Raw genomic sequence first — 27,835 nt, 5'->3', positions numbered from 1 at the left:
TTTTGTGCCAATTACGCACAGTCGACAGTATGGATGCTGTAAATGGACTTGTGGAATATTTGATACAGATACAAATTGCTTCTAAAACAGTGGCTTGAGAAATAATCTTTGAGGCACCCCAAGACTTAGTATCTAAGTCACATTACTTTCGAGAGCGCCGCGTGTGTGTTGTGAGTGAGTGAGTGAGTGAGTGAGTGAGTGAGTGAGTGAGTGAGTGAGTGAGTGAGTGAGTGAGTGAGTGAGTGAGTGAGTGAGTGAGTGAGTGAGTGAGTGAGTGAGTGAGTGAGTGAGTGAGTGAGTGAGTGAGTGAGTGAGTGAGTGAGTGAGTGAGTGAGTGATAGGGACAGAGCATATGTAGCATATTGGCAAATATGTGGGGTGGGGTTTAAGGACCAAAACACCGTCGCACGTGCCTTCTGCGCGAATATGTGATTGCGGAAGATTTTTATATACTATTTTTGCATCACAGTTCGCCATAACAGAAACGGAGCTTTTTTGGCACAAATACTGGTATATAGTATATAGTACGTTATGTTTAGGTCACGTGAGTGTTGCGAAAACTGCGATATTCACCTAAGTTGATAAATCACAACAGCGCTAAAATCAGCCTGCTTCGAGAGCGAGAATCACGGGTGAAGAAGCAGAGATTATATTACACTATAGTACAACTGGATACTCTATTATATCGTAGCTGCAGTCGCAGTTCGTAGTCATTGCGCAATCGCTCGACAGTTGAAAATGGAACAGAAACTTGAAAATAAAATTCAATTCAATATAAAATTTCAGCGTAGTGATTATGTACAGTAATGTATTACGCGTCGTTAATAAGCATAAAATGCAAGCCAAAATTGTTAGCATAAACAAAAGCTAAAAACCTGGCGATGCGTTGTAGCCACAATTATCTCATTTTTTCGTCTTAGAAGCCTATAAATAAATTTTGATAATAGTCGGCACTGCTGCTCGAACTATCAATCTATCAGCTATCAGCCTCATTAGTTTTTTTCAGGGACCATAACTCGACAACATCATCACGGGATAACATGGGCAATACCTTGGACATTCCGCTCGCCAGCAACATCAATCGTCAACATAGCCATGTGCGTTGTGTGAGTTGGTTGCCGATGCTGTTTGGCTGTGCCAGCTTTCTTTCAGCGGGGGCCACGTCAGATTTAATTTATATTTTAATTTCATGACATTAGCAGTGAAAGGGCTCCGAAACTATAGATTTTGGACATTGCCAAGGGCATTGTTTCATTTGCAGCCTCGCAACATGTCGGACAAAGTGCAACCGGCTATCGAAGAGCACATCAGCAAAAGCAACGCTCACAGAAAGTTCTATGATTTCTCTGAAGCTTATGCTGTCAGATCTTTTAATCAGACTAGCAAAACAAAGAAGCTTGTCGGCGATGAGAAGTTTATGGATTACATTGACTCAAATGTCATCGGCAGGGACGCAACTTTCATCGGTCCTTACGGTCGGCGAAAAGGTAAGTCGTTCACTGCAACCGACTCCGCTCATGGTGACCTTTTAGCCTGCTTGTATTCCTTTTCTTTCCTCCTTTTTTCAGTCGTTTACTGTGATCACACAGCGTCTGGTAGGTCACTGACGTTTATTGAAGACTTCATCCGCAACGAAGTTTTGCCTATGTATGGTAACACGCACACCACCACGTCGGTTACTGCCCTGCAATCCACTATGTTCAGGCACGAAGCAAGGTACGACTCTGTAGTTTCACCAAGCAATAATTCTTTGCCTGTTTTCGTCTCCTGTTGATGCCTTAATGAACCCGTCTCAACAGCTCGTAGCTGAGCGTTAGCGTCGCGAGCCTTTTCTCCGCTCGCATTTCTGTCTTGCCACCGTGCTACTGACTTCGATGTTGTTTTCTGTTTTGCTGCTCGTTTTCCTCTGTCCGCCCATATTATCATACCAAACTTTTTTTCCCTCATACCACTTATATAATGTATGCATTCGTTATTCATTAAATCAGGAGATCATTTACTGTTTGCAGTACCAGATCTTGAACTTCCACTTAATACTTCTCCGTGGTATGTGGAGTCCGGCTCGATACCAGGGTCCAGTTAATGTTCAGAAAGCGCCGAATTGTTAGCTCAGCGTTACATCCCTGTTGGCGTTTTTCATGATCGTCTGAAGCAGTGAAACTAGGTTGCTTGTTATTATCTACAGTTCTGTACAGACGGAGCAACAATTGCTGCAGTAGTTCCGTCGAATCATGACAAAAACTGCTGTCTCTTATGTCCTGGCAGAACATTAACAGTCCCCTGATGATAGCAAATTTAGCCTGCATAGTTTGACGAAGCCACAACAAAAATAATATCATGCGGCTGCATGCCTTTATGCATCTTGTTATGCTATTTACTGGTACATCTAGCCGAAACTCCCCACTGGAAAAGGGTTACGCACTCTAGAAGTTGTATTGAGAGGAAACAGTAACTGCCAGTTGATTTCCTTGGCATTGTAGATAACCAAACTTAACTGCTTCAAATGTGATTGCAATGAAAACAAAAAAAAAAGATTGAACATTAAAACTTCATACATTTTGTGACTGTATCTAGTGCGAGTTTCGCCAAAACATGAAGGGGCAGATAGCACCGTTGAATTGTTAGTAATGGGAAGTGTGCAGTTTCATCGTCCATACCAAGAGTAATGGGAAGTGTGGTATGGACGATGGAACTGCAGTGACATTGAATGCTTTGGTTAAATGCAACTTTAGCAACAGTATAGTTTCATCTGGACAAAAAGATAGTCTGCTTTGCTCCTGTATTTAGGATGATTATGTGATCATTTTGTTGATTTGGAACATTCTCCTCTGTGTGCATTTTGTTTTTCATGGTCTTCTTGCAACAGAGACATCGTAAGGGCCTGCGTGAATGCAAGCGAGGGTGACTCTGTGATATTTGTGGGCACAGGCACCACTGGTGCAGTGCACAAACTCATCTCTGCGCTGGCACTTGAAAGGCCACCTGTAAGCATTCCTCCCTACTCAAAAACCATTGGAATACTCGGGCAGTTTGGCTGTGTATATGGTTGGCTTATATTACTCAGTCTTCATCTTTAACTTGCTAATTGCTGAATCCAGAAATGTGGAAGGGCCTCATAATAAAGTGCAAGTAATGTGACTGAAAGAAAATTGACCGCAAGCAGTACTATGAGATAACCAGCAATGGCAATTATTGAGAATTGGCTATTAATGGTACTTTTTACTACAGAAACATTACTGCCCACATCCTTGGATTGCGCCTGGTGGCTGTGAAGCCTTCTTCGAGGAAGCGCTTGAAATAAAGATTACCTCCAATGAGTTTCAAATCCAAGCCAAGGCAGAGAGATAAGCTTTGCTGACCGCTGCACTAGCTGCGCCTTCTCGGTAGCCATTTCTTCACGTGCTAAGCTGCCAGACTTTTCATGCTACTCTTTGGATGTAGTCGTCTTCACGTCTTCTGAAAAAGTTGCCTTAAAGACGTCCTACATGCCAATACAATCCTGAAGAACCCATTAACTACTTTGCTAAAATATAATAAAACGTGGCAAAGCAAAGCTAAACAAAGAAAAATTTAGTTAACAGGTGCTGAATAATGCTTTTGCATGTATATCCATGCATAGCCAAGCTAAACAGCCACTTAAGCTACCTAAATTTTTTTGTACTTTGGTAAAATAGAAAGCTTGGTCATTTTATTTAGGTATAGATACCAGGTTCCCATCTGGGGATCTGGGTTTTTATGTGTGTGCGTGCATGCGCACGTGCATGTGTCACTAGGACTTCAGTAAGCTGCCGGCTGAAAAGCATTTCATTTTTGTTTTCTGCCTACATGGTAAAAAGCACTAGCATCATCTTAACCAGTATCTCAGCCCGCCTCTCAAGGGCACACTGGGGGTTGTGTACATTGCAAGTTTGTTTCTCTTTATCAGTGATGCAAATGGCAGTTTTATATTATTGTGAGTGCTCTTCTTTATTGGTTTCTAGAGGTACAATTTACTCCTCCAGCCCTCGCTTTCCATTTAGAAACTTGTTTTTGCACCCATTTCAGGTAGTCTTTGTGGACACATTTGCTCATCATTCTGTTCTGCTTCCTTGGAGAGAAATCAGTGCTGAGGTAATTATGAATTTTGGCTCAGTTTGATTCTCCACTTAATTTGCTAACTGCCAATCAAAACTTTCCCCCTTTTCAGCAAGATTACTCTGCCATTGATTGTTACTTCGTGATAGAACGATAATGAAATGAAAACTGTCACATCCTTTGTTTTGATATTTACTGGTTGCACTGTAGTTTCATTTGTGCAGTGATGTTAATATCGGCAGTTGTATTTGCTTACTTGGAGCCACGTAATAGTTGCAGAGATTAAATAAAGATATCGTGCTCTATTTGTGCTGCTTTCTTTTTTATGGTAATATATTTATGATTACTTATGCTCAGTCCCTGAGCATGCCTCATTCATGATCATGTCTAGTGACATCTTCATTTTTGACAGTACACATCTAATATTTATTCAAAGGGTACTGCAGTATGATTCTTTGTCCTTGGCGCTCGTTCATGCAAATCACAGTTGAGTGCGACCGCGGTCGTACTGGCAGTCTATGCTTGATGGAAATATTCTTTTTGTTTCTGCTGAGATTGTGAGAGTTCCTGAAACGTACGAAGGATCGCTGGACGTCTCATTTCTCGAAGAAAAACTGAAGGTAAGAAGTACTGCTGCAAATCTTGTGAATATTCAGCACAATCAGAATTGTTTCCTTCTCACTTCAGGAATATGCTGGGAATGAAACCAGACAGCTGATTGGGTGCTTCACAGCAGCATCTAATATCACTGGCATTCTATTGGATGACGTAAAAATCACAGCCCTGCTTCATCGCTATGGTGCACTTGCATTCTGGGATTATGCATCTGCGGCACCTTACGTGAGTGTCGACATGAATCCAGTCATTCCAGGGTGAGACCCCATGCAATTTCTACGAATGGCTTTACAGCTAACTTATTCACTGATAAACTGGCTTTGCTGTGGCAACATCCACCATTTCTTTAGCATTGAGCAAGGGTTGGCATACAAGGATGCAATCTTCATATCTCCGCACAAGTTTCTAGGGGGACCTGAAACTCCTGGTGAGACAGACATCTCCTGATTTATGTTGTCGAACACCAAGGTTGCCGTTCTTGTGTTTTCTAACACACATGTTTGTTTTATGTAATACTTTGTTTCAGGAGTGCTGGTAGCAAAGAAGAAACTTTTCGTCAGTCGGGTGCCATCTGGTTGTGGTGGAGGCTCAGTGTTTTTTGTGAGTTCTTGTCATCAAATGCTTGTTTGATCTTTGCAAAAGATTCAGGTTTTCATGTAACAGACAACACGTTTTTTTCATGCCTAGTCACAGACTGTGTACAATCAGCAAGACGGGTCAAGCTTAGCGAGAACTAATAGGAGCAAACTTTGCAGCCTGGTTAGTTTTTAACTTCTGTTCTGCTTGTTTCAGGTTTCGAGGAAAGACCATCGCTACCTGCAGGAAATTGAGATGAGAGAAGAAGGCGGGACGCCTTCTATCGTAGGTGCTGTTCGATGCGGCCTTGTTTTTCAGCTGAAAGCTGCAATCGATCAGGAGTTTCTTGTCTCGAAAGAGGACCAGCTGTGCAGGTATGGAGCAGTGACGTATATTCAACTTCTCCCAACTTCTCTTGCATACCTGCGTTTGCAAAAGCAAAATTGCTGGTATTAGCCGCGACGCCGACCTAGACGTGGCACCATCATCACTTTGATAGTGTGGATCGGCAGCTGGCAGCGCTCATAGAAACGTACACAGCATCGGTTTGTTTACAAGTTTACGATGGATTTTCTGACGAAAAGAAGAAAAAAAGAAAGCGAAGAAAGCTTGCAGTGTTGCAATTTTGGAGAAAAATTCATAGAACTGGCCAGTGCTGCGGAAAAGAACTGTAGCCTATATAAAAACACAGCATGCAGCTGCATCCCTTTTGGATTTGGTGACGTCGTTTTGAACATATTTTGCATTGTACTGCACTTACGGACCGGACCTTTTCATTTCGTCACACTTGCCATATGACAGTTTTGGTTCTTTTTTGTTGGCTTTCGATCAGTGTGAGCAAGCCTGATATGGATTTCAGACAGACAAATTCAGTCTCACTTCCAGCAAGTACATTTTGGCTCATAAAGTAACTCCGCTCACACGGTGCTACACCGGGATGAAAACTTGCCATTTGGAATGTACATTTTGCGAGAAACGTACTACAGTCTTGCTCAAGAGGAAAGTATACAATAGTTGCATCTTATCTTCACTCACTTATGGGGCTGAAACATGGAGGCTAACGAAGAGGGTTCTACTTAAGTTGAGGGCAACGCAAAGGGCTAGGAACAAAAAATGGTAGGGGTAACGTTAAGAGATAGGAAGCATGCAGAGTGGGTCCGAGAAATAACTCAAGTTACGGAGAAATCAAGAAGAAGAAATGGGCGTGGGGGGGACATGTAGTGCGAAGGGAGAGTAACCGATGGTCGCTTAGAGTAACAAACTGGATTCCAAGGGAAGGAAAGCGAAGCTGGAGGCGGCAGGAAGTTAGGTGGGTGGATGAGGTCAAGAAATTTGCAGGGGTCAAGTGGATGCAGCTAGCACAGGACTGGGTTAATTGGAGGAATGTGGGAGAGGCCTTCGCCCTGCAGTAGGTATAGTCAGGCTGATGCTGATGATGATGATGTACTACGCAAACACTTCCCCTCGTCCTTTACTATTTTTGTGAAGTGAAGCCACTGTGCCTTTCATGAAGACACACTTCAGGGAACAGCAAAGTGTGGGACAGTGTGCTAGTTGCGGTGCTAGCCAAATCCATGCAGATGCAATCTTTGTGCTCTCTGACAGAGGAGACATGGCCTGGTTCGCTATATCGTCATTAACTCGAGGATTCAGCTTATTAAATATCGCACAGACACCATAATGCCCACAGGGTTTGCCAGAGACTGTGACATCAACTCTGGCTAGAAAACACGGGCACTGCTGTCAGCCATCCTCCCAAAATGAGATCACGCTGATACTCTGCAGGAATTTTCGCCTCGAGTTGGGCGAGTTCGCTGAACCCTGCTGTGCTTTTTGCAGCTAATGTGATTGAATATGATAGTATGATGCTGCATCAACTAATCGAAAAGCGAGTATAAGGAAGGCCAACATTTTCTGAAATTGAAGGAAGCATTAGGAATTTTTTTTTATGAATGTGGCGTTATTAATGGTAAATCAGTAGTGTAGCAATTTTTGAAAATGCAAAAAAAATTGGCGATGTGAAAGGAATAGTACACATCTTGCAAAAATTTAGGGTCTTCTACAGTTACTTTTTCATTGTGTTGAAGTGCAAGCTAGGAATATTAATTGCTGTGAAGACGCTACAAATAACTGCACATAAGCACGATTATCCTTGGGGAAAGAGTTTTGAGGGAAGGATTTCTATAGTACTACAAATCTCGAGCAGTGATTCATTTCTATGCAAAGCAAGCTTCAAGGATTATTATGAGAGCAAGGGTCATGTATGAAGCTTTTCCAAAGGAAATGAATGTTATTTGCATTGTTGCGACTATCAAATCTCCAAAGTACTAAATACGGTCAAGCATCGGAAAGCAAGCAAGATAGTTAAGCTCGTATGAAATTTAGCACTATTTTTTTCCCACTGCAATGCGTTCTGCTCGGCAGCAGTTTTGAGGTGGACTCATGCATCGGTACCAGTCTTATTTCAAACAGAAACAATAACATACAATTTCCGAGTGGTTGCATTTAAGTTGCAGAGAAAGAAGTGACCTGTTCTCTTTGCTGGCACGTGGCACACATGGCACATCCAGCTTGTCACACGTAGCAGAATGTCAAACTTCATGAGAAGCTTGACCTGTTTAAAGAAACTCTCAGCTCGCTGAGTGCGTAGATGTGGAAAATGTGTCCGGCAACACAGCGGACACTCCTGGTGATGTTTTACCTCAGCTTGGAAATTGTGTTGGATACTTTTATGTGCTATTCTTAGATATTCGCCACTGTTAATGAAGGCCAACTTCATACGAGCCATGTCAAAATATAAAATTATTTCGGAAAGTTCTATTTGCGCAAGTTTCAGTCAGCTGCTTTTTTGCAGAAGCTTCTTGCAAGGAGAGCACTTGTAACGCTGGTTCATGTGTTGCCCAATATAGTTGCTACATTCAGGTTATTCGCTTGATGGCTTTATTTTCCGCAGGAAAATGTGGAGTGCGTGGCGGAACACAGCTAATCTGGTTGTCTTGGGAAGCCAGAACATGCGTCGTCTGCCGATCGTTTCCTTCCTTGTTCGCCATCCCAGCACAGGCCTCTTTCTTCACCACAATTTTGTGTGTGCCGTCCTCAACGATCTGTATGGGATCCAGGCACGTGGCGGCTGCGCCTGTGCCGGACCCTATGCTCAGGACCTGTTGGGTATTGACGAAATGTTGGCTGCTCGCTACGAAGAGCTGCTTGCCGAAGACAGGTGAGATGACACTTTACTGTCCGCTAGATCAAGCACCAAAACGATCCCTCCCGTTCACTTACACTCTGCGACAACCTCTTAAAAAATCTTGAATATGATTGAGATTTACATCGAGTAATATTGTATACAGTAGTAGTCAGTGCACCAAGTTGGTCTAGTTTGCTTCCCGTGACTACAATTATAAGCGCTAGAAATGGCACGTGCACAAGAGAAGAGGTAACACAAACATTAAAAACTGAAGCTTTAATTAATCATGGGGGGGGTGTAGGCAATGAATATGAGGCATCCCAAGTATAAAGATGCGCAAGTGAAGGTACCAAACAGCAGCATAGAAATTTCATGGTTAAGCTGGCCATCTGTACTCGAGACAGCTTTCGGTGCCTATGCAGCCAAGGCTACGAGGGTAGGGCTTTCCTCACAATTTCTAGTTGTGCAAGCATACCGGCCCCAGTTACAGTTTCGGTTTCAGTCCTGCCTTTGCATTTAATTAATAGTTATGGAGCCACCAACAACGCAGCAATGTGTTCTTTGCACTATTGAATGCCTATGTGAACGTAAATTCGCGCAGCATCCGTGAATCATGTATGCTTTATGGGATTCCAACAGACGGCTCAGCCATCTTCATACACACGGCATAAAGTACTAGCATTAAAATACTTCATACGAACATTAATGTTAAAGTGCTTCATACTAACATTGTGCTCATTAATATTGTAGAATACTCCTAATGGAGAAGGAGAAGCGAAAACTTTTAATGGGGCGCAGTATTAAGCATCGAATTGAATGTTCTGAATCAGGGTCACCAAGGCCAACTGGTCCATCACTAGTCCTAGCTTGCTGCAATGTGGAAAAAGGGTGTGGAAAATGAGGGGTCTAAATTGCAACAAGGCAGAAGAAAATGCAGTGTTCTGAATCAGCTTAGGGTTCAGGATGATTCAGGCTTGTGGGAGAGTGTCTGATATGGTGGAGAACAGATTGGGCAGGAATAAGGAGTGCATTCCCATTTGTTGCTCCATTGCTCGCTTATTGTAACTGATTGTGTATCAGAGCAGGTTCCGTTATGGGATTTAGCCTGACAAAATGTCGCAGGGGCAGTCGGGCCACTTATTTTTTCTTGCTTCTCTGGCTTTGACTAGCGGTCCTAAAAAGCTAGGCCATATACAGTCTGCATATGCAGGTAGTGTGCACTGTGCGAAATTTCAACCTTTAAACATGTGTAGTCCACAGACTATAGTCCAAAAAGTATAGTATGTCATCACTCCGTCGACCAGTGTGCTTTTTTGTGTTATGGCCAATGCCACTCTTTATGAGAATGAGACCTCTAATATCATTGCAATAATACAAGGTATATGAGCAAAGATTGCCTATTGTGCAGAAAATTACTTGGAGTGCTGCTTAACAATTGAAGAATCACTGCAGGTTCGTATACGGCTGTTGACTTACCTATAAAATTTTTTTCAAGCTACTCCTTATTTGCAGAGTGCGAGGGAGTCTTTTAGACTGCTCTTGGCAACCTAATTAATTTCTATGTTGATTCTAGTCCTCGCCACAAGCATACAGAAACTAATTTTGCTCATGATATCGCTATGGTGTGCTGTTACTCTTATAAATGATCAACAGATGCATCCCTTTACTTACTATTCTTTTTTTGTCACATAAATTAGTGTGAAACTTCAGCCGTTGTTAGTATGTTCAGTGCATATTCATGGCCTAAGCTGATACTTTTGACACCTCTCTGCTCAAGAATGTCAAAACCAAAATAATTAGAAGGGGTCTACCAAACGGACCTTCAACCACTTGCTAATCATTGTTATAAAGGTTTGAATAAATTTAACAGTTATCTGTTTTACACGTTTGGCTGGTTGCGCCAGTACGTTTAGACATAGATGAAGTGATTTGAATCAAGGCTGCAAACACTATGTGTCTATCAGTCAGTTGCTTGTTCTAGTGTTCACTGTCAGGGTTAACGCGACACATTTTGCCTTTGCAAGACCTCACTGGCCTACACTGTTCCTAGCATTGATTGAAATCTTAGCCTTATGAAGCCAACTTGAAAATGCATTCAAATTTAAAGCTGTGGGTTCTGCACGCAAAGCAGTTACAGCACTCTGACAGCTTGCTTTTTGCTACTGAGGTGCAGTTGCTGCTTTGATCTAAAGGTCATTAATTATTTATTTAATTAATAGGTTATTATCAGCGCTTCGTGCATAGGACATCTGCAGCAACTGCTTTGCAGCACGTATACATTGGAAACCGTATACAGGCCTTATTCATTTCAATGCAACATTTGTGACCGTACCAGCACATTCCAATGCGCTGTCATGGTTATCCTCTCACATGCATTGTATCTTTGAACTTATTATTCCGGAAGTAATTCGTGCTTATAAAAGGTAGGCCATTATGTGGTGAGGCAGGTTTTCATTTTAAATGCCAGTGCGATATTTTGACTTCATATATTTCACTCACTCACTGTTTGCTGTTCTTTTAATGAGCAAAAAATCCAGTTGCGTAAGCTGTTGTTACTTCATTTTGGTGTTTAGCAAAGAGGCACATGATGGTAGCCACACTGTGAAATTGTAAAATGTATTTAATATTTTTTTTTTAGAAATAGCAATTGGGGGGGGGGGGGGGGGTACGGCCCAATGGATGGCCACTAAGCATCTAAACATTGACTGAAAATGGGCTCAAACATTTGTTAAGTTTTCCCTATATTTCTCGTGCAACATCTGCAGTGTTCAGCATTTGCTTCCTGCTGTGTGTCTTATGAAATACAGTGCTCAGGCTTCTCTGTGCATGTTTTGTGTCCTAGTAAACTGGACAGGACTCACCTGCGACGCTACCTGGAGCACTCGGAGCGTGAGGTGCTGCGACCCGGTTTTGTGCGGCTGAACCTGGCCTTCTACTCGTCAGACGCCCAGGTGGACTTTGTGCTCGAGGCGGTTCGTCAGGTGGCACGCCACGGCTGGAAGCTGCTCCCACAGTACAACTTCAACCCCGAGACTGGCGAGTGGAAGCACACGAGACACCAGGTAGCTAATCTTAGTGTAATCAGAAACGGCTGTGCGTAGTTGCGCGAATGACGTGATGCTGTTGTGTGAAGCTGTCAAAACAGCCAGGCTTTGAGTCAGTGAACAAACTTCCTACGTTAACGTTTCAGCATTAGCAGCACATAAAAATGTCAAGGGTTTATAAAAACTTTGTTACTGACTAGTGCTGAAGCTGACAGCAAAAGTTTTCGCGCTAGCATTGTTTAATTGTCATCAAGGACTTTCTACACTTTCTTTCTCACGCGTCCCTGTGCTGTGGGATGTCAGTGCACAGTGCAGTTAATTATCCCCAGGTGGTCGAAATTACTCCATAGACCTCCACTAGAGAACCTCTTTCTCTCTTTGCACTTTCACTCCCACCTTCCCTTACGGCATGGCTCAGGTGTCCACAGAGCAAGTGTTACAGATGCTGCGCCTTTCTTTTCCTGTGAACCAATTATTATTATTACGAGCTCAAAGATATTCATGTAGTGCTTCCCAGGTTTCATGTTTTACACCATTGAGGTTAAATACTCACATGCTATTCTGTTGCATGAAATAGAATCTGCGGTGTACCATTTTACAGAATATAAATTTTTTTTTGTGCAACACCTCTTTTCAAGCCAAGCACTTGTCTGTATGCATTGCCCACTTGTTTCTGTCACAGCCTTTTAAGGCATTGCTAGTAAGGCTACGAAAAAAATTGTTTGTTAATGTAAATTACTTCTTGTTTTCTTTTTAAATGCAAGCGTAGGTCAGACCTTTACAGTAAGCTTTGAAATACCAAGATTTATGGAAAGAAAGGTAAGAAATGAGAAATTGAGCTTTCACACTTCTTTCTGAAATGATAATCCAAAGCAGCTCTTTCGATAAGTTAAGACAAAGTCGACTGTGGTGTAGCTTTGGTTAACCCTAGTTGAATTGTGAAAGCAACAACTTGGCTACGCTTGTGGCAAAATGAAGAGTCAGGTGCATAATTTCACTCACCGGTGTTAGATCATTTTTATGCCGCAGTCAGTCACACACAGAACACACACTTCCAAAGGGGTTGTTCGTGAAGTGGCGGTGAAACCCTCACGTGGCCAACTCGTGCTTGCCCACTCTTTGTGCGAATTCTGCGCGCCGACCACCTTCGACATCTCCAGGCTCAATGAATAAGCCGGCGAAAGCCCTCTTCCTTTTTTTCTCGAGACATGCAGCGCGCTCTTCATCCGTTTCTTCTGCACGCCGTCTCCTGAGGGTTTCGTTGCGTCTGCCATTTGTGGCTACGGCATACAAGTGTATAGCGAAATCTTAGGCTGCGGGCAACGGAGCATTGAATCGAACACAACCAGCGTTTCATTGAACGCATCAAATTTCACCAGCCCACATATAAAGCCCCGCTTTAAACAAACCACATGAACGTGCCTTAGTGGCCTATAGGGGTAACGTGAACACCAGGGTTCTGGCAGACTGATTCTGACATAACCGTCCCATGTGAGACGAGAGACCTAAGTTGGCAGCTTCTGTCATTTGCGGCTATGGCATACGAGCATACGCAACGAGTCGAGCTGGCTTGCGTAGTGTTGCTTTCGCAACAAAACTGATAGTCTAGGGACTGTACCAATGCTGTCAATTCAGGACTCAGGATCAGAATCTAAATCACTCATTGAAACGCACCTTTCGGTTTCACTGAGGAGGAAAGCTTGCTTCAGGTTGATGAAACGTGCCTTTAGCTATGGCTATTTTAAGCTTTTCTTATTGTTTCGCTCTTGATTGTTTGTTGAAGAGGCAGTACTGGCACTGTCTGCTACAATGTTTTTCCTCAACTGCAAGAAGCTGTAAATATGTGCTTTGAAAAATGGGCCCAATTAATTACTGCAAAAGGGTAGACCGTCACCGTTTTTAGTGATACCCAATTTCAACTCTTAGCTGATGAGCAGAATTAATATTTATTCTGTTTTCTTGATGGTGTCACGTAAGCTGCTGGAAGTAAATATTAGATAGCAAAAGCTTTAGGTAATGGCACTGAATATTGCAGATGTCCTAATCTTAAGAAACAGCGTGGTGCACAAAAAATTGAGTGTTTATAAGATTTCTTCCTAGAAGTACTAACATAGTAAAATGTTGTTAATGTTAATTGTGGGAGTTTTTGAAAATACCTTTTGTTATCGATCGGAACACGAATCGAAATATAATGAAAATGTGAATTCAGTAGCGCCGGATTTGTGTTCACAAGTTTGCATAAATCTATTTCTGACTAACAGCATTTATTTGCGGTCATATGTTGCCACTCACTGTTTGCGGTGTGTACTGCGGGCTGGTGACCATGTCGGCGATATGTGGGCTTGCACCGTGTATGCCGTGACTGGCAATTCCATGTTGATGCCATCCACTGTTATATGAAAATGTATTTGGAACATTTGAAATTCTGCACATTGTAGCAACGTGCTTCAGCTAGGCAACTTCGTGAATCCTTATGATTTTACCACCATGATTGTAACCATCAAAATTCGGCTGTAACTCATTAGTCGACCTGTCATATGCTTCCAGCTGCTGCTGCTGCTGCTGCTGCTGCTGTGTTGTCATTTGCTTGCTCTTTGCAGGTGTTCAAAGACCGAAAGTGGCTTGGTTCGATATCATACAAAGAAGGAAAATTTTCATACAGAGAGTCCGAAGAAGAGATTGAGACGTGTGACGTTGGCAGTTGTTGGCAGGTGAGGCAACTCTTCCCTGATTAGCAAACATAAATTTAGAATTCCTGCTTCCAAGTTTACGTGTGCCCTTATGTCCAGTGTTTGTATGCAGCGTGACCTATCTTATTCAGCTCATGCCAATTAGAAAATTATTTGGGATACACTAAGTACTTAATCAGTTTTTATTGGCTGATATGCTTAACTAGGCACCCCTCTAACCAGATAATCCAACCGTTAAAGTGTTGCTGCACAAACTATATTGCTGTAAACGTGGCCGAGAAGGGCTGATAAATTTTTTTCTTCAACAGCACCTCATTCTTCTAAAAAGTGGCTGTCAAAAATGCAGGAGTGAAGGAGCCAACTAAGCATATTGATTGTGTTCTGCCCTTTGCGAATACAAACTGCAGTCAAGCACTTTATACCACTAGGTTTGCCCTAATGTTATCATCTATATATCGATTTACATAAGGCAGCAGGGTAGTGAAAGCTGTGCAATGGTGATTTATTAACGGTAGAGCAGTCCCCAATGGAGGCCGTGTAGTTCAGAGCTATTTCATTGTTACGCTCCATTAACCTCCACTGCAACAAAGTTTTGTAGATATGTTTCAACCTCTTAAAGTCTATGCATTATTTTGAATTCCCATCCAGTTTCTGAAATATGAGCACTAAATAAATAGACAAGAGTTATCATTTTCATTTCTGAGCAGATCTTTATAGCATTGAATTTATGTGCTGGGATTTATGTGCAGTGGCTGGGACCAGCAAAAGTCTTTACTACTAGTCTTTACTATATCAGTTGTTGGTGATACATGGTCCTGAAAATGCTGTCTGGTAGTTAAATGGCCACTTACTGAAAACGTCTTGTTGCTTAATGAAAAAGCGCTCTGATATAGCTTCCATCTCTCTCTTATCATCTCTTCGTGCAATTTATTTCAGTTATAAAATTTTTTACATCTAGTGGAAGTACCTTTTGAGCATTAGGACAACGTGGCTACGAATACAACCGAGTTTGATGTCATGTGAAAATCAAAACCTTGCATGAACAAGTATCACTTCTAATTTTCTGTTTTTGTTTTTTGTTTTTAAAGGCAATGAATGATAAATGCACATAGCGGTCAAGTGTTGCAAGACCGCACACGCTGCACCTCCACTTCTTGCCTCCGCTGCCTCATGCTTTGTGCTGCACAGTGCTGTGAATGTTCTCCCGTTTCTTCCCCTTTCCTATTTCTTGCTACACTCCCTTACTTTCTGAACGGACTACGCCGCCTCTTTTCCATGTTTGTAGACAGCTTTACCTTTTTTTTTTTTCCCCCTACGCGCTGCATGCTTTCCCTCACGGCTCTAAGGCCTCCGTAAAGTAGGCTTCTCCTGAACGCTGCCAAGCCTGGTGGTAAAGCCACTTCACAGGGCACTCGGTGTTATTTTTCTGTTTTCAAATACAAAACTATCTTTTCCTCGCGATTCTAGGCAGTGCACGGGCGGCGATGTCATATCGTGGGTGTCGTCGCCGCGGCCAGACGCACTTTACTATAACCGATTTTTACCGAAAATGTCTACTATAAAGGGGGGAAAATATACAATGATGTATGGAAGATGAACTAGAACTTCAGTTTCACTTTACTATATCCGAGTTTACTATAGCGGGGTTCTACTACCAACGGCGTGATTGAATCCCAGCCTCGGCAGCCGCATTTGGATTGTGGAAAAACAAACAGCGCCTTTTTACTGTGCAATGTGACTACATATTTAAAAAAAAAAAAAAACAGATGGTCGAATTAGCTGAAGCATCCTAGTACTGCATTCCTCATAGCCGTAGTCTTGCTTTGGGACACTAAACGATCGAAACATTAAAACTTTCTTATGTAATTATGAGTTCCTCCCAGAACGAAGTACAAACACCCATCTTTACAATGGTAGGCTAAAGGACGCACTCGGATTTTAACAATTCCAGGCTGAATGCGGCTCACTCAAGTGACCAGTACATCAGAACCAATGTAAAGAATTATGACCATACACAACTATGACCTGAGGTGTTGCTTATTTTTCTTTCAGGATGTCCTGAATGAAGTAGACATCATTTTTGAAAATGCTGAAAAGGTAAGGTACCTTTTTTTTTCTTTTACTGATTAGCAGATCCACTGTTAACCTTTTGAAGGCATTTTATGTGGAGAGGACGTCCATACACTAGCGTCTTTTTATTTTTTTGTTTGTTTCTTACTTAGTAGAATAGCTGGCTAATGTACGTCATACTTATGGTGTGCTTGTCATGGGTAGTTTGGTTGACTGTCATACTGATGGCATGGAATGGTTGACAGAGAGTCGAGGAGGAAAATCGGATTCAAAAACTTGGTAAGATAGGATGGCCTCACCTGATGGGAAGGCCTCTTTCCTGCAGTGGGTGTAATTAGGTTGGTGATGATGGTGATATCATGGAAGGATGGTCTTCACTTGATTTTGAACCTCATTTGATGGGCTTCACATCTTGGAAAAAATGCATGCATGTCTCCTGCTATCAAAGTGCTCCGTTGCTATGTAATGCAGTGTGTTTACAGAGAGTTTTACATTGGTTCGCACTTTATACTGTCCAAGCACCTTATGAAGGAACGATCAGCAGTGGCCATTCGTACGTCTCTCATGTCGATGCCTCTCCCATATGAACTGCGAAAAAGTAGCGTAAACAGGAGCATACGAAAAAAAAAAGAACATTAGTGTACAACAATGTGGATGCCTGGGTTTCCTTCCTTTGCCTCTGTCTGTCTGTGCCAACACCTCTTTGTACCCAGGCACCAGCTAGCCTGTGACAGTTTGTTTTCTGCATTATTTACTACCTTCAAAGATGTGAAAGATAGCATTTCTGACTACCTCAGTTCACGATGGAAGTAGGACTAGGCAGAAAAACATTCACACATTCATAAAAAAGCTATTCAGCATCATAATCACACCAATTTTGATCTACTGCAGAACAAAACCATCTCCCATATCCCTCCAGTAAACTTTGTCCCGTGTCAACTGCGGCCACCTTATTTCCAGGAAATACCGTATTTACCCATGTAATGAGTGCACTTGTTTCCAAGAGAAATCTCGGAAAATAACTGGAGGTGCATCTTTCACACGGGTGTATTATTGAGGAAAAAATGATGGCACAAAGGTCAGTTTGATAGAGCGAATACTTCACCCAGTACAGATTACCTTCTAAATAATATGAAAGTGCCTTCTAGCACGGTTTTCATGCTCAAAAGCAGAATGGACAAATTTTGTCTTAACCCTGCATGTCAGCTTATAATTCTGTCCACAGAGAGCGCAATTAAAGTTCAGCCTGAAGGCCAAACACAGCAAGTTGCTACAGTCTTTTATAAGGCATGTCCAGCGGAGAAACCTTTGCAGTATTAGGGTCGACATTCAACCATTGGGTCCTAACATTATTGCCTAGTTGTTTTGACATTCAAGACTGGTCACCTGCTCATTCAGCATACTGTGTGCCAAGAAGAATGGGTGCATTGGTTACGTGGAGGGAACAAAAGAAGCACCTTACAAAGTAGGGGTGCATCCATTATGAGAGTAAATACAGTGTTTTAGGTAGTATTGATTTGGATCACACCTTGCTCAGAGTTGATTTATCACAGTATGATTGCCTTTAATGGACTGATCTGATGCAGTACCAGTCAGAGTATAATTCATGGTCTAACAGTGGCTTTTTTTTTTCTTTCTTTCTTTCTTTTTTATGAGCAGGCTGCTCTCAGAGCTCAGCTGGCTGACCAGACACTGATGTTCAGCACAGAGGCGGCTGAGCTCCGCTGGTTCCTCCTTCCAAGTGAAGCCAAGCAGCTGCTGGAAGGGGTGCACCTACCGTTCAGAGATCCCCCATTTGTCCCAAACAGGACAGGACGGCAGAGGAGGCAGTCTGAAACCAAAACAGAACAGAAGAGCTTGCCACTGTGTGTTGTGGCTTCGAGGAAAGCTTACCCACAAATCAAGGCACCCAGCCCACAGCACTTTCAATGGCACGCTCCTCCGAAAAACATATTCAAGCCCTTTTTAAAGGCAAGGTCAAATTGCTGAAAATGCGTATATAATTGAAATTTTTTCTAAGGCTGTGTCTCGCTGCTCATGTTTTCTCCGTACTTGCCAGCGTGGCCCGCAAAGAAGTCGCCTTACTTTTGATTTTGGTTACTGAAGTAAGTTTGGCGTCGGACGAAAATTCGGACTGTTATTTATCAAAAATGGTAGTAGCGATTTGAGGTTTGCTTATATGTGTTCATAGATATACGCTGGTATGCTTATTGCAGATAAATTTTTGAAAAAGGCACTGTTTGTGCTTTGAACAGAAAGTGTTTTCTTTGTTGTGGCAAAGAAGAAAGCATCTAAAAAAAGATTTGCTTAAAGATTAAAGATTTTCTTTTGGCACTTGTTTTCCTTATTCAACTCTGTCCAGTAGGTTTGTGTTCAAAAATGCAATTTGAATATGTTTAGTGACGCCATTTGAGGTGCACTAGTGGTATTTTAAGTGATCTTGAGGGGACATTCCGTTCTTACAGAATGCAGCCGTCAGTTTTGCATTACACAAGTTTTGAAGTTCTGCTGTTGCATTGGCGATCTTTGCATAGAAACTAAGTGGCATGGAAACAATTGTGAGAAGTTTCTTTTCATTTCATTTAGTTTTGAGCTTTAATTTGATTACTTCAGTCGTCCTGTGTGCAACGACTGAGTAGCGAGTGTCGAGACTTCTGTCGAAACCCTTCCCATTCTGCAGACTCTTTGAGGTTAAGGGTATCAGTGAACTGAAGCCGGGCATTCTAAGCGCGCCTGAATTACCCCTCAGATGTGGTGAAGTACAACCCCGCTATAGTAAACAAGGATATGGTAAAGTCCCATTCTGCCTTCCATAGTTGACTGTATGTATATATATATATATATATATATATATATATATATATATTGTTTATACTAAAGGCTTCATTATAAAAAGAAATAAATGTATGTAGTAGAATACACTTGATCATGGCATTGTATCTCCAGCGAAATCATGGCATGCTCCCAGTTGAGATCGCAAGACCAACATACGGAGGCGAATGGATGACAAATAGGGTAAAACGGCATGCGTGCAGAAAAAAGCCAACCTCGCGAAGTCCAATGCATGTGATGCACACAAGAAAAAGAAATTTTAAACCAAAGGCTGAGTGGTAGCTCTTCGTGGTTATGCTATCGGTTTTTCGTTGGCAAATTCAGATGCTTGGGTACTCGTAATTGGCACTCAACACAGATATAAAGCCATAACAGCGTGCCTGTGCGGCTTAGAAGTAGTGTGCATTGCTCGGCATTCGAGTGGTCAGGAAGGTGATTCCTATCCAGTCCTCCCACCTCAAATCAGCAACCCAAGTTTTGCAGCTCCTCCCAACCTTGTGACAGCACGTGGTATCATCACGTGTCTCGCTTCACAGAACCCATCCATGAACGAGTGCCTGGCCATGTCACCTGCCTACGGCCAAATGCCGCAATCCCTCACAATCCGATTTGCTCAGTTCCCGATCCATGACTGACGAGGGAGCGGCTCCGCAGCCTCTTTATACAAAGTGATCACGCAATTTTGTGATGTCACGAATCATGTGAGCTTTTGATGTAGTGTTTGTCTGGATGACATCACTTGTGGTCAGAGGTCGAGAGCATGGGTCAACACTGATGGTACTGTGGTATGACTTTGAAGGTTTGACCATTGGGTTGGCTGAAGGTCAGATGCCCGGCACGACGTCCCTCTTGGCTTTTGCATTGAGTAGAGCTGCCGTTCTAAAAAGTGAAGCTGCCCATAAACCTAAAAACAAGGAGGAGCAAGCTGCTGAGGAACTGAAGACGGTAAAAATGCAGGGCAGAAAAGGACAGCCGTTCGCAACTCTGGATGGCATGCGGCACCTCCTCATAGGCAGTTCCGCTGCTTTCAGTTTTATCACGGTATTCTTAACTATTTCCTCTTAAATAGAGAGTTATAGCATAGTGCAATTGACTATAACAAGCTGATGGGCTGCCACGACTAGCATGTGATCCTATCCGGAGCCCCAATGAGTCCTGTGCGTGCACAGTGACGCCGATGGAAGTGTATCACGGATCGTGCTACGCTATAGCTCTCTAATGACTTTGATACTATGGAGGTCAATACCACGTTTAAGGGTTTATACATGCAATCAAACTCATGCTGGATTTTCTGCTGCATTTCATACATGTAAAAATGGCATTTCCACAAGACTTAAATGAGGTTGGCAATATGATGACATAAAATGCGATAACAGGAAATAAGTAATTGTCACGTAAAGAGAAGATAAAAGGGAGATGAAACATATTTCCGAGCACGTTTTTGTAAATGAGTTCTGTGCGCTTAGCAACTAGCCATTTAATTACCGGGCAACAACTAGTAAACATTTTTACTGAACTTTACTGTGCAAGAGTTCCACTGACTGATTGTGTTGCAGCAAAGTTGCCTTGACCTGCGGAGGATATTAATACTGCACATTTATTACTCCCACTGCTGCTGTACATTTAAAAAAAAAAAATTTTTTTTTTTAAAAGTTATATTTTCAGGACCACTTTGCTTGTAACTGCACCCTGAAACTTGAATGTGCGCACAAGGGAAAGCAGAACGAAGCTAAAATTCAAGCAGTATTTTAAGTCTACTCTAAACTATCTGTTTTGGATCCTTGCTGATTGAGTAATTTGTACATTTGCTCATATTTTCATGTATAGTATAGATATTTTCTGTATATTTCCACTGCTCCTGTAAGCGTATGTATTCTGCAGAGATATTATCTCTGTGTAACAGGTAAATGTTATAACAGCATTCCTTGCCAATAAACGCTTTCTAAATGCTTTCTTTTGTTTTTTTCTCTCAAAGGCTGTTAATGAGTTCAACATGATCGCTGATGGAGACAGAATCCTAGTCTGTCTATCTGGAGGAAAGGACTCCCTTTCTTTGCTCCACACTCTACGGCAGTTTCAGTTCTGCTTCAGAAAACGAGTAAGTGCCCATGCCCCGATTAAAATGTTGTTATTGCCAGCAGTATAGTTTGCATATTACGCACAAAAATAGTACGGGTTTTTCTTTTTCCACTTTTTTTTTATTTTTATTTTAAGCGGCTTTAAAAATTGCGGCCATTTTTTCCTTTAGATTTGGCCTTAAATCTTTCTGATGTCAAATTTGGCATTGAAACAATGGGCAAAGCCTTGTGACTGGCTCGTATGTATTCAAGTCAGCGTGGCAATATTTTATGCTTTTGGCTTGCTTTTAATGACAGTGAAAATAGAGACAGCTTTGTGTCTTTTTTTTTTTTCTCTGTTACTTAACTGCTACTTCTTTATGTTGCTTTTTTCTTCTTTATCTTGTTGTTATACATAAAATCATTTTGAGTTTGTCTGCTGTATATGCTGGCACATTACAATGCTGGTGCATTTATTTTTATTTTCCTTTTCTTCTTTTAGGGAAAGAACTTTGACTTGGGTGCTGTGACAGTTGATCCTGGTAGCTCATTGTATGATCCAAGCCCCTTGAAGAACTATTTGGAAGTGTTGGGTGTTCCGTACTTCTATGAAGAACAGTGTAAGAACAAGATCTTCTTTCCCCCTTCTCACATACTTGTGCAATATCAGCGGAATTACTATAATATTGGTCAGCCTTCTGTCATTCGTTTGTTTTGTACTAGCACCATCCATTTATGCCTGCCTTTCAGAACCTTTTCTTTCTTTGGGACTCTGCGGATAAACCGATACTGACCTCTATTTATTTATTACTGTGTTTCATTGAGGTGAAAAATAGTAGTTTCACTTAAGAAAGGGCTTTTGTAAGAAAAAAATTGACTGGAACTGTTCTTGTTGTCCTCTTAAATGCAGAGCTTCTCCGATGTGCAGTTGTGTTATGATGGACGTGGTTTCTTTGCAAGTGGGAGTCTCTCAAATCTGAGGAAAGGCTCAGCTCAGTTTCATTTCACAAATTTCAATTGCCTTCAGTTATATTCCATGTTTTTTGTGTTACATAAAAAATTAGCAATACCAAAGTCTTATATGTAACATGAACAATGTTTTCTTGGCAGGCATTGTTGAGCAAGCATCTACCCTTCCTGAATGCACCTCCATCTGCAGCTTCTGCAGCCGCATGAAGCGAGGCCGCATCTACGCCTGTGCACGGAGAGAAGGTTACAACGTGCTTGCACTGGGGCAGCATTTAGATGACTTGGCTGAAAGGTCAGATGCATCACAACTTTGGTGTGAATTTTTTTTACTGGTTTCTTCGGTGCTCCCGTTGTTTAAAAGGAAAATATAGTTAAACCTCATGTAGTCGAGGGTTCGATGGCATACTGTCTGATCAGGAATCATGGTTAGTTGATCGACTCACTGGTCACTGACCATAGTCACTATGGTCAGTGACCAGTGAAATGATCAACTAAATAGTTAAGCCTCACTCTGAAGTTGAAGGTGTGTCAAAATCCTTCCATTACACCCTTTATCTAATCATATATATATAGACAACGGTTAACATGGTTGTCATATACCTCAGGAGTAACAAGTCAGCAGAAGCACACAACAGCATAGTCTCCAAAGCTATCTGTCTGCTGTGTGGTTCAGCCCAAGTAGTGTTGGCTGACAAATTTTGGGACAACAGCGGGTCGCTCTGTTCCTGCTCAAGTGCTTGCGTAATAGCACGCACAGTTCTCCGTATCACCATTTCACAGCAGGGAATATAATACTATACAGTTAATCTTGGCATATCTGCCAATTTTAGCCAGCCTGCTTTTTCATAATGAAGTACATACTAACCTATTGATTGCACTCGGTGAGGAGAGCACTCCTTGTGGATGTACGCATATCCCGTGCTGTTGGCTTTGCATCATGTTTTAGGGTTCAAGGCGCAAATGGAGCACACTCAGTGTAGAGAACATAGAACAGCCACCTTTTTTCTTTTCTTTTTTTTTTCTTTTTGGCTACCAAGTGCCTTTTTATGTCGATAATAACCAGTGCCGGCAACTATGCCATAAGCATGCACACATATACACACGTGTACATACACCTGTATGTATGCAGCCAGGACAGTCCAATGTTCACGGTGTATTGTCTTTTCCATAAGTAACGAGGCAATGGGCAACACTGTGAGACTGGGAAAGGCTCACAGTGTTGTTATGAAATTAAATAAAAAAATGTGTCAAAGCTCGAGGACAATGGTTCTTACCTTGTGCAGGTTTAAAGCTGCAGAGGCAAGTGCTCCACTACATGGCTGAGAAATAAATTTCGTTGCCTGGTTACTTTTGGTAAAAGGTGGTACCTCAGGTGCATTGGTGTTGAAAGAACCGAGACAGGTAGATCAGGTTCCTCTTCCCAAGCACGTTTGATTGATCAGCTTCAAGTGAAGTGCAAGCACATATAAGCCCAGTGGAAAATGAACACAAAGGCAGTTCATTAGCACTGTTTCAGAGCGACCATTTCACACTAGAAGTGTTAATGAACAACAGATAGACAAAACTTCATTTTTCGGTTTGCATCTCACTTCTGTTGTCATTTCATCTCACACTGGTACTATTACCAACTAGCCTAGCTGCAAGTTATTTTGGTTATCTTGTTTATTTAACAGCCTTAAGAACTTTACCGTTTTATTTACTCACAGGAATTTTTCTCTGTTATTTCTCTGCAATAGCTTTCTCATGTCCATATTTCATAACGGCCGTCTCAGGACAATGAAGGCAAATTATACAGTTAGGTAAGTCAGAGTGGGAGAGGGGCATGCATTGAACATTGTGGCATGCGATTAATATTGTGTATCCTTGCTTTATGTTCATAAAGGGAAGGTGACCTCCGAGTCACACGGCCTTTTGTCTATGTGAGAGAAAAGAACCTCCGAAAATTTGCCGAAGAAGTGAGTATATTTTCTAAATTACTTTACTTACTTTTTTAATCTCTGATTACAATTAACTTAAATTGTGTAGCATGGTCTGATGTCTTTACTTTGCTTGATGTTTGCTTCTTCAGAAAAAGCTGCCAATCATTGCAGAAAATTGCCCTGCCTGCTTTGAAGCCCCAAAGGTTTGTACACTGCAGTTCTATTTTATTTTTTAATTGTTTCTCTGACACATTGCTAGCTTCTAAGCACTTTTTTTCTTTCCACGCATGAATGAAAAATTTAGTTTTAAGCAGTGACATGGCAAAATGAAGCTGGTGTCTTTCAAGGCCCTGCAAATAGCAGCGCTAGGTTTAGAAATATGTGAAGCCTTTAATTTTCACATATTGTCACGGGACGGCAATATTTCACTCCTGAGATGCCACATATAAACTCTACTAGCATTAGTTTTACCTTCTTGTCTTCACCCAGACTGAAGACAAGCCTCCTCTAAACTTGTTTATTTTTGTGCTGTACTACCATTCGAGCATTAAGGAGTGCTGTACTGCTTGCAGAATCAATCAGTCATCATTTTTCATTGCATCAGGTTTAATGTGGCTTAATTAGAGGGAAAATAAGAGTCAGTGGTACTCTAGTTAAGTTCCAGAAGTTTAAGTCATATGGCTGAGGTATATAATACTGAAAACAGGCAGCCAATATTCCCTTTGGTATAACACAGTGGATTTCAAGAGAAAGTAAACATCGCAAGAGACAGCAGGGTCAGCTGTACAGATGCAGGCAGAGTCGAGATCCTCAAGAGAGGCTCTTTGTCCTGCAGTAGACGTAACTGAGCTGATGACGAATAAATCCTTTAGTTCCTCGTGATTCCACGAAAAATCAAAGATTTAAGCATATGTTTCATGTAATTGTGTGTTAGAAGTCACAGTCTCATTTTTCATGTTATTTTGGGTGTTATTTTGATGTTATTTTGATGATATGTTGATGTTATTTTGGGCCATCAGCAAGGATGACAGTAGGATGAAAAATTAGTTTTAGCTTATTTGAACGAATGTAACGCAAAGCTTTAAAACTCGGGAGAATTCCAAAAGAAATATTACTGTGGTGTAACGAAATCTCAAAGTGCTTAGGCCAAAAATAGCTGACCTCATCCCAACCTCGCTCCAAAATGCACTTGCCACACTCAAATACAAAAGCAGCTTGTGTAGCGATGTTATTAGGCAACACCTCAGATGTGTACGCCATGATAGAGAAAATCAGCCAAGCCTTCTATAGTGTAATGCAAGCATATATGCACACAGCAGCAGCTGCTGTCACCGTACCGTGCTGCTGCTACTCAGTGATTTCAAACTGTGTAGCCCTGCACCTGTTTGCCCTTCTTTGCTTTCCCAACTTCACTCAACTCTTTCAGTACATTGCCTTTCTCAGCAGCTTGTTTTCGCTCATTTTCATATCATAGCCACCTTCTTCTTCTTTGCACTTACGCATTGTGTGCATTGCCCCAAAAACCATTAAAAAACTGAGTTCTCCTAGAGGCTCTCAAGTGAAGGTCACTTTAGCTACCTTGAAATCTCTGGGAAAAAAGAAATTCCAAATTATATTTACATCTTCATTCGAGGTGGAAGTACTGCTCCACTTACTCCATCCAGCTCCAAGATGCAATATTGCTCCAAAATTACTCCATACTGGCTATCTCAATGTTCTGCCACCAAATACACGGCTATTCGCCACAGAGTGGTCGATTAATGGCATTGCGTGCAAAAAACGTGATCCAGTGCAATTCGATTAGGCAGCCATGAGAAACACAGCAGTGTAGTAGCCTGCTGTGAGGTGCGTGTACACACCGGTGGCAGAGTATAATGCATCTTGCACTAGGCCTAATGCATAAAATTTCCATGAGCTAGAGGAACGTAGAGCATTATAAATGTTTGTTTCCAAGCAAATTTAGAGCAAGCTGCAAGCAGTTGGAAAGAATTAGTTGCACAAAAATTTTTTGCGCGTTTGACGTAGCACATTTCTCCTAGCTTCTTGAACCACCGGTGGAGAAGTGAGAGCAGTGAGCAGAGCAGATATTGCAAACTGCCACAAGCCGTTAGGAGACTGTACAAGTTGTTGTAAAGCTTCTGCTCTTGCCTTTTTGTTAATTAACAAGCGTGTCAAGCCTACATCAGACAAAATCATATTTTAAACATTATGGAGGTGATGCGCTGAAAGTGCCACTCGCTAGAAAAATGCTCGAGAGTGCTGAAAAGCTATTTTTGAGGCCTATCGCCAGCATGCTGAAATTGAGAGAGCTCCAGCATCAGTCAGGCTAAAACATTAGAAGGCAGATGAGAGTGAAGCTAAAAAGTTAAAGGAAAAATGCTGTCTATCCTTCATGAAGGCACTACTTACTGTCCAGTGCCCAGGAATCCTTCTGCACATGCCGATGGTCATTTTAAAAGGATATGTACTAGATAGGGAACGGATGTGTTCTGCTCACTGGTGCAAACTCTAAACTAGTGGCGATGCTTGAGTGCATCAAAATAGTAGACTCCACATTTAAATCTATCAAGTAAAAAAACAAAAAAGTATACGCAAGCTTGATGTTTAATTGAGAAGTACAGAATCAAGCATTCTGTTTGCTGCTAGTTCTGAATTGTTGGTCAGATCACGTGTGTTGTTTTAAACAGTTGTACACGTTCTGGATTTTTTTTCTTGTCTTGTCAGAGATCCGTGCACGTCAGCAAACCATTGGATGCTGAATATAAGGTTTGGTTTAGTTCATGGGCTTTAACATCCCAAAGAGACTCAGGCTACGAAAGATGCCGTAGTGGAGGGCTCCGGAAATTTCAACCACTGAGGGTTCTTTAACGTGCACTGACATCGCACAGCACACGGGCGCTTTGCTTTTCGGCTCCATCGAAAAGCGGCCGCTGCGGCCGTTCAGCATAAAGGAATCAAATTATAGTTATTTTTCTTTTGTATATCAGGAATGGAAAATTGCAATTAATGAAAACGTTTGAGCCTGTTAAAACATAAATTGAATCTTCTGAAACTCTTTTTATTGCTCCAAAGCTGCTCCAAAGTGGCTTTTTATTACTGTTCCCCGAGCTGATCTAAAAATGCTCGATCCTTCTTCCACCCCCCATGGCTCCAAATATAATAAAGTGTTGCTTGATGTCACCAGCAAAATTTCATGAGTTCTCAATTTATCGAGTTTAAAATTTCGCGCTGTAGAATGTTTTGGACGATGATTATCGATTGATTGTGACCTTGTTTACAAAGCACACTGCAATTTTTTGACATATGGGATTGCCATCTTTTATTGTTGTTTGCACAGGAGCGGCACCGTGTGAAGCAGCTGTTGGCAGCCCAAGAAATTTTATTTTCAAAGCTCTACCCAAGCCTAAGATCTGCAATGCACCCGCTTATGGCCATAAATCGGACTGGAATCGAGAGTGCTCTTCACCAGAATGGGTTCAACCCACATGACTCAGATTCAGAGTGAGCAAGCATCACACTGCTGTCTTTTAAATATGCTGTATTAAATGAAGACAAAATATCGGTTGTTCTGCATTTCTAGACCTGTGCAGATATATGCTCCATTATACAATGAATAAAAACATCACAGTGGTATAAAGTGGCCCAATTTCCATCAGCTGATTTATCTACCACTTGTGGCACCCCCCTGCAAGCACAGTTGGCATGATGTACAAGTAATCCACCATAGAATAAGAATGACACAAGGACAACCAAATGAGGTGTTACTTTTTCTCATTTGAGCTTGTATACTTTCATCTAGCAT

At 41.8% G+C, this 27,835-nt stretch overlaps 1 protein-coding gene across 2 annotated transcripts; it reads left to right on the top strand.

The window, feature by feature from the left end:
• Positions 1-1,077: 1,077 nt before the first annotated feature.
• LOC146191544 (uncharacterized) lies at positions 1,078-27,793 on the top strand. Of its 2 annotated transcripts, none has more exons than XM_084602068.1 (21): positions 1,078-1,487; positions 1,533-1,716; positions 2,867-2,984; positions 4,045-4,110; positions 4,629-4,694; positions 4,762-4,946; positions 5,040-5,116; positions 5,216-5,289; positions 5,482-5,639; positions 8,219-8,485; positions 11,295-11,514; positions 14,097-14,207; positions 16,239-16,283; positions 17,916-18,227; positions 21,064-21,186; positions 21,648-21,765; positions 22,256-22,406; positions 23,851-23,913; positions 23,997-24,069; positions 24,183-24,236; positions 27,371-27,793. In XM_084602068.1, exons 1-21 carry the CDS (start codon positions 1,190-1,192, stop codon positions 27,536-27,538), a joined length of 2,931 nt encoding a protein of 976 aa, XP_084458194.1. In that variant the 5' UTR covers positions 1,078-1,189; the 3' UTR covers positions 27,539-27,793. The 2 variants fall into 2 exon arrangements, with proteins under 2 accessions (XP_084458194.1, XP_084458195.1); XM_084602069.1 differs by having other exon boundaries at positions 1,569-1,716; positions 27,371-27,788.
• The last annotated feature ends 42 nt before the right edge of the window (positions 27,794-27,835 follow it).

The sequence above is a fragment of the Amblyomma maculatum genome, chromosome 4, assembly GCF_055883805.1.
Source record: "Amblyomma maculatum isolate TAMU_Amacu chromosome 4, ASM5588380v1, whole genome shotgun sequence".
NCBI classification, from domain to species: Eukaryota; Metazoa; Arthropoda; class Arachnida; order Ixodida; family Ixodidae; genus Amblyomma; species Amblyomma maculatum.
Note: the sequence above shows the minus strand (reverse complement) of the source record. Positions and strands in the feature narration are given on the sequence as shown.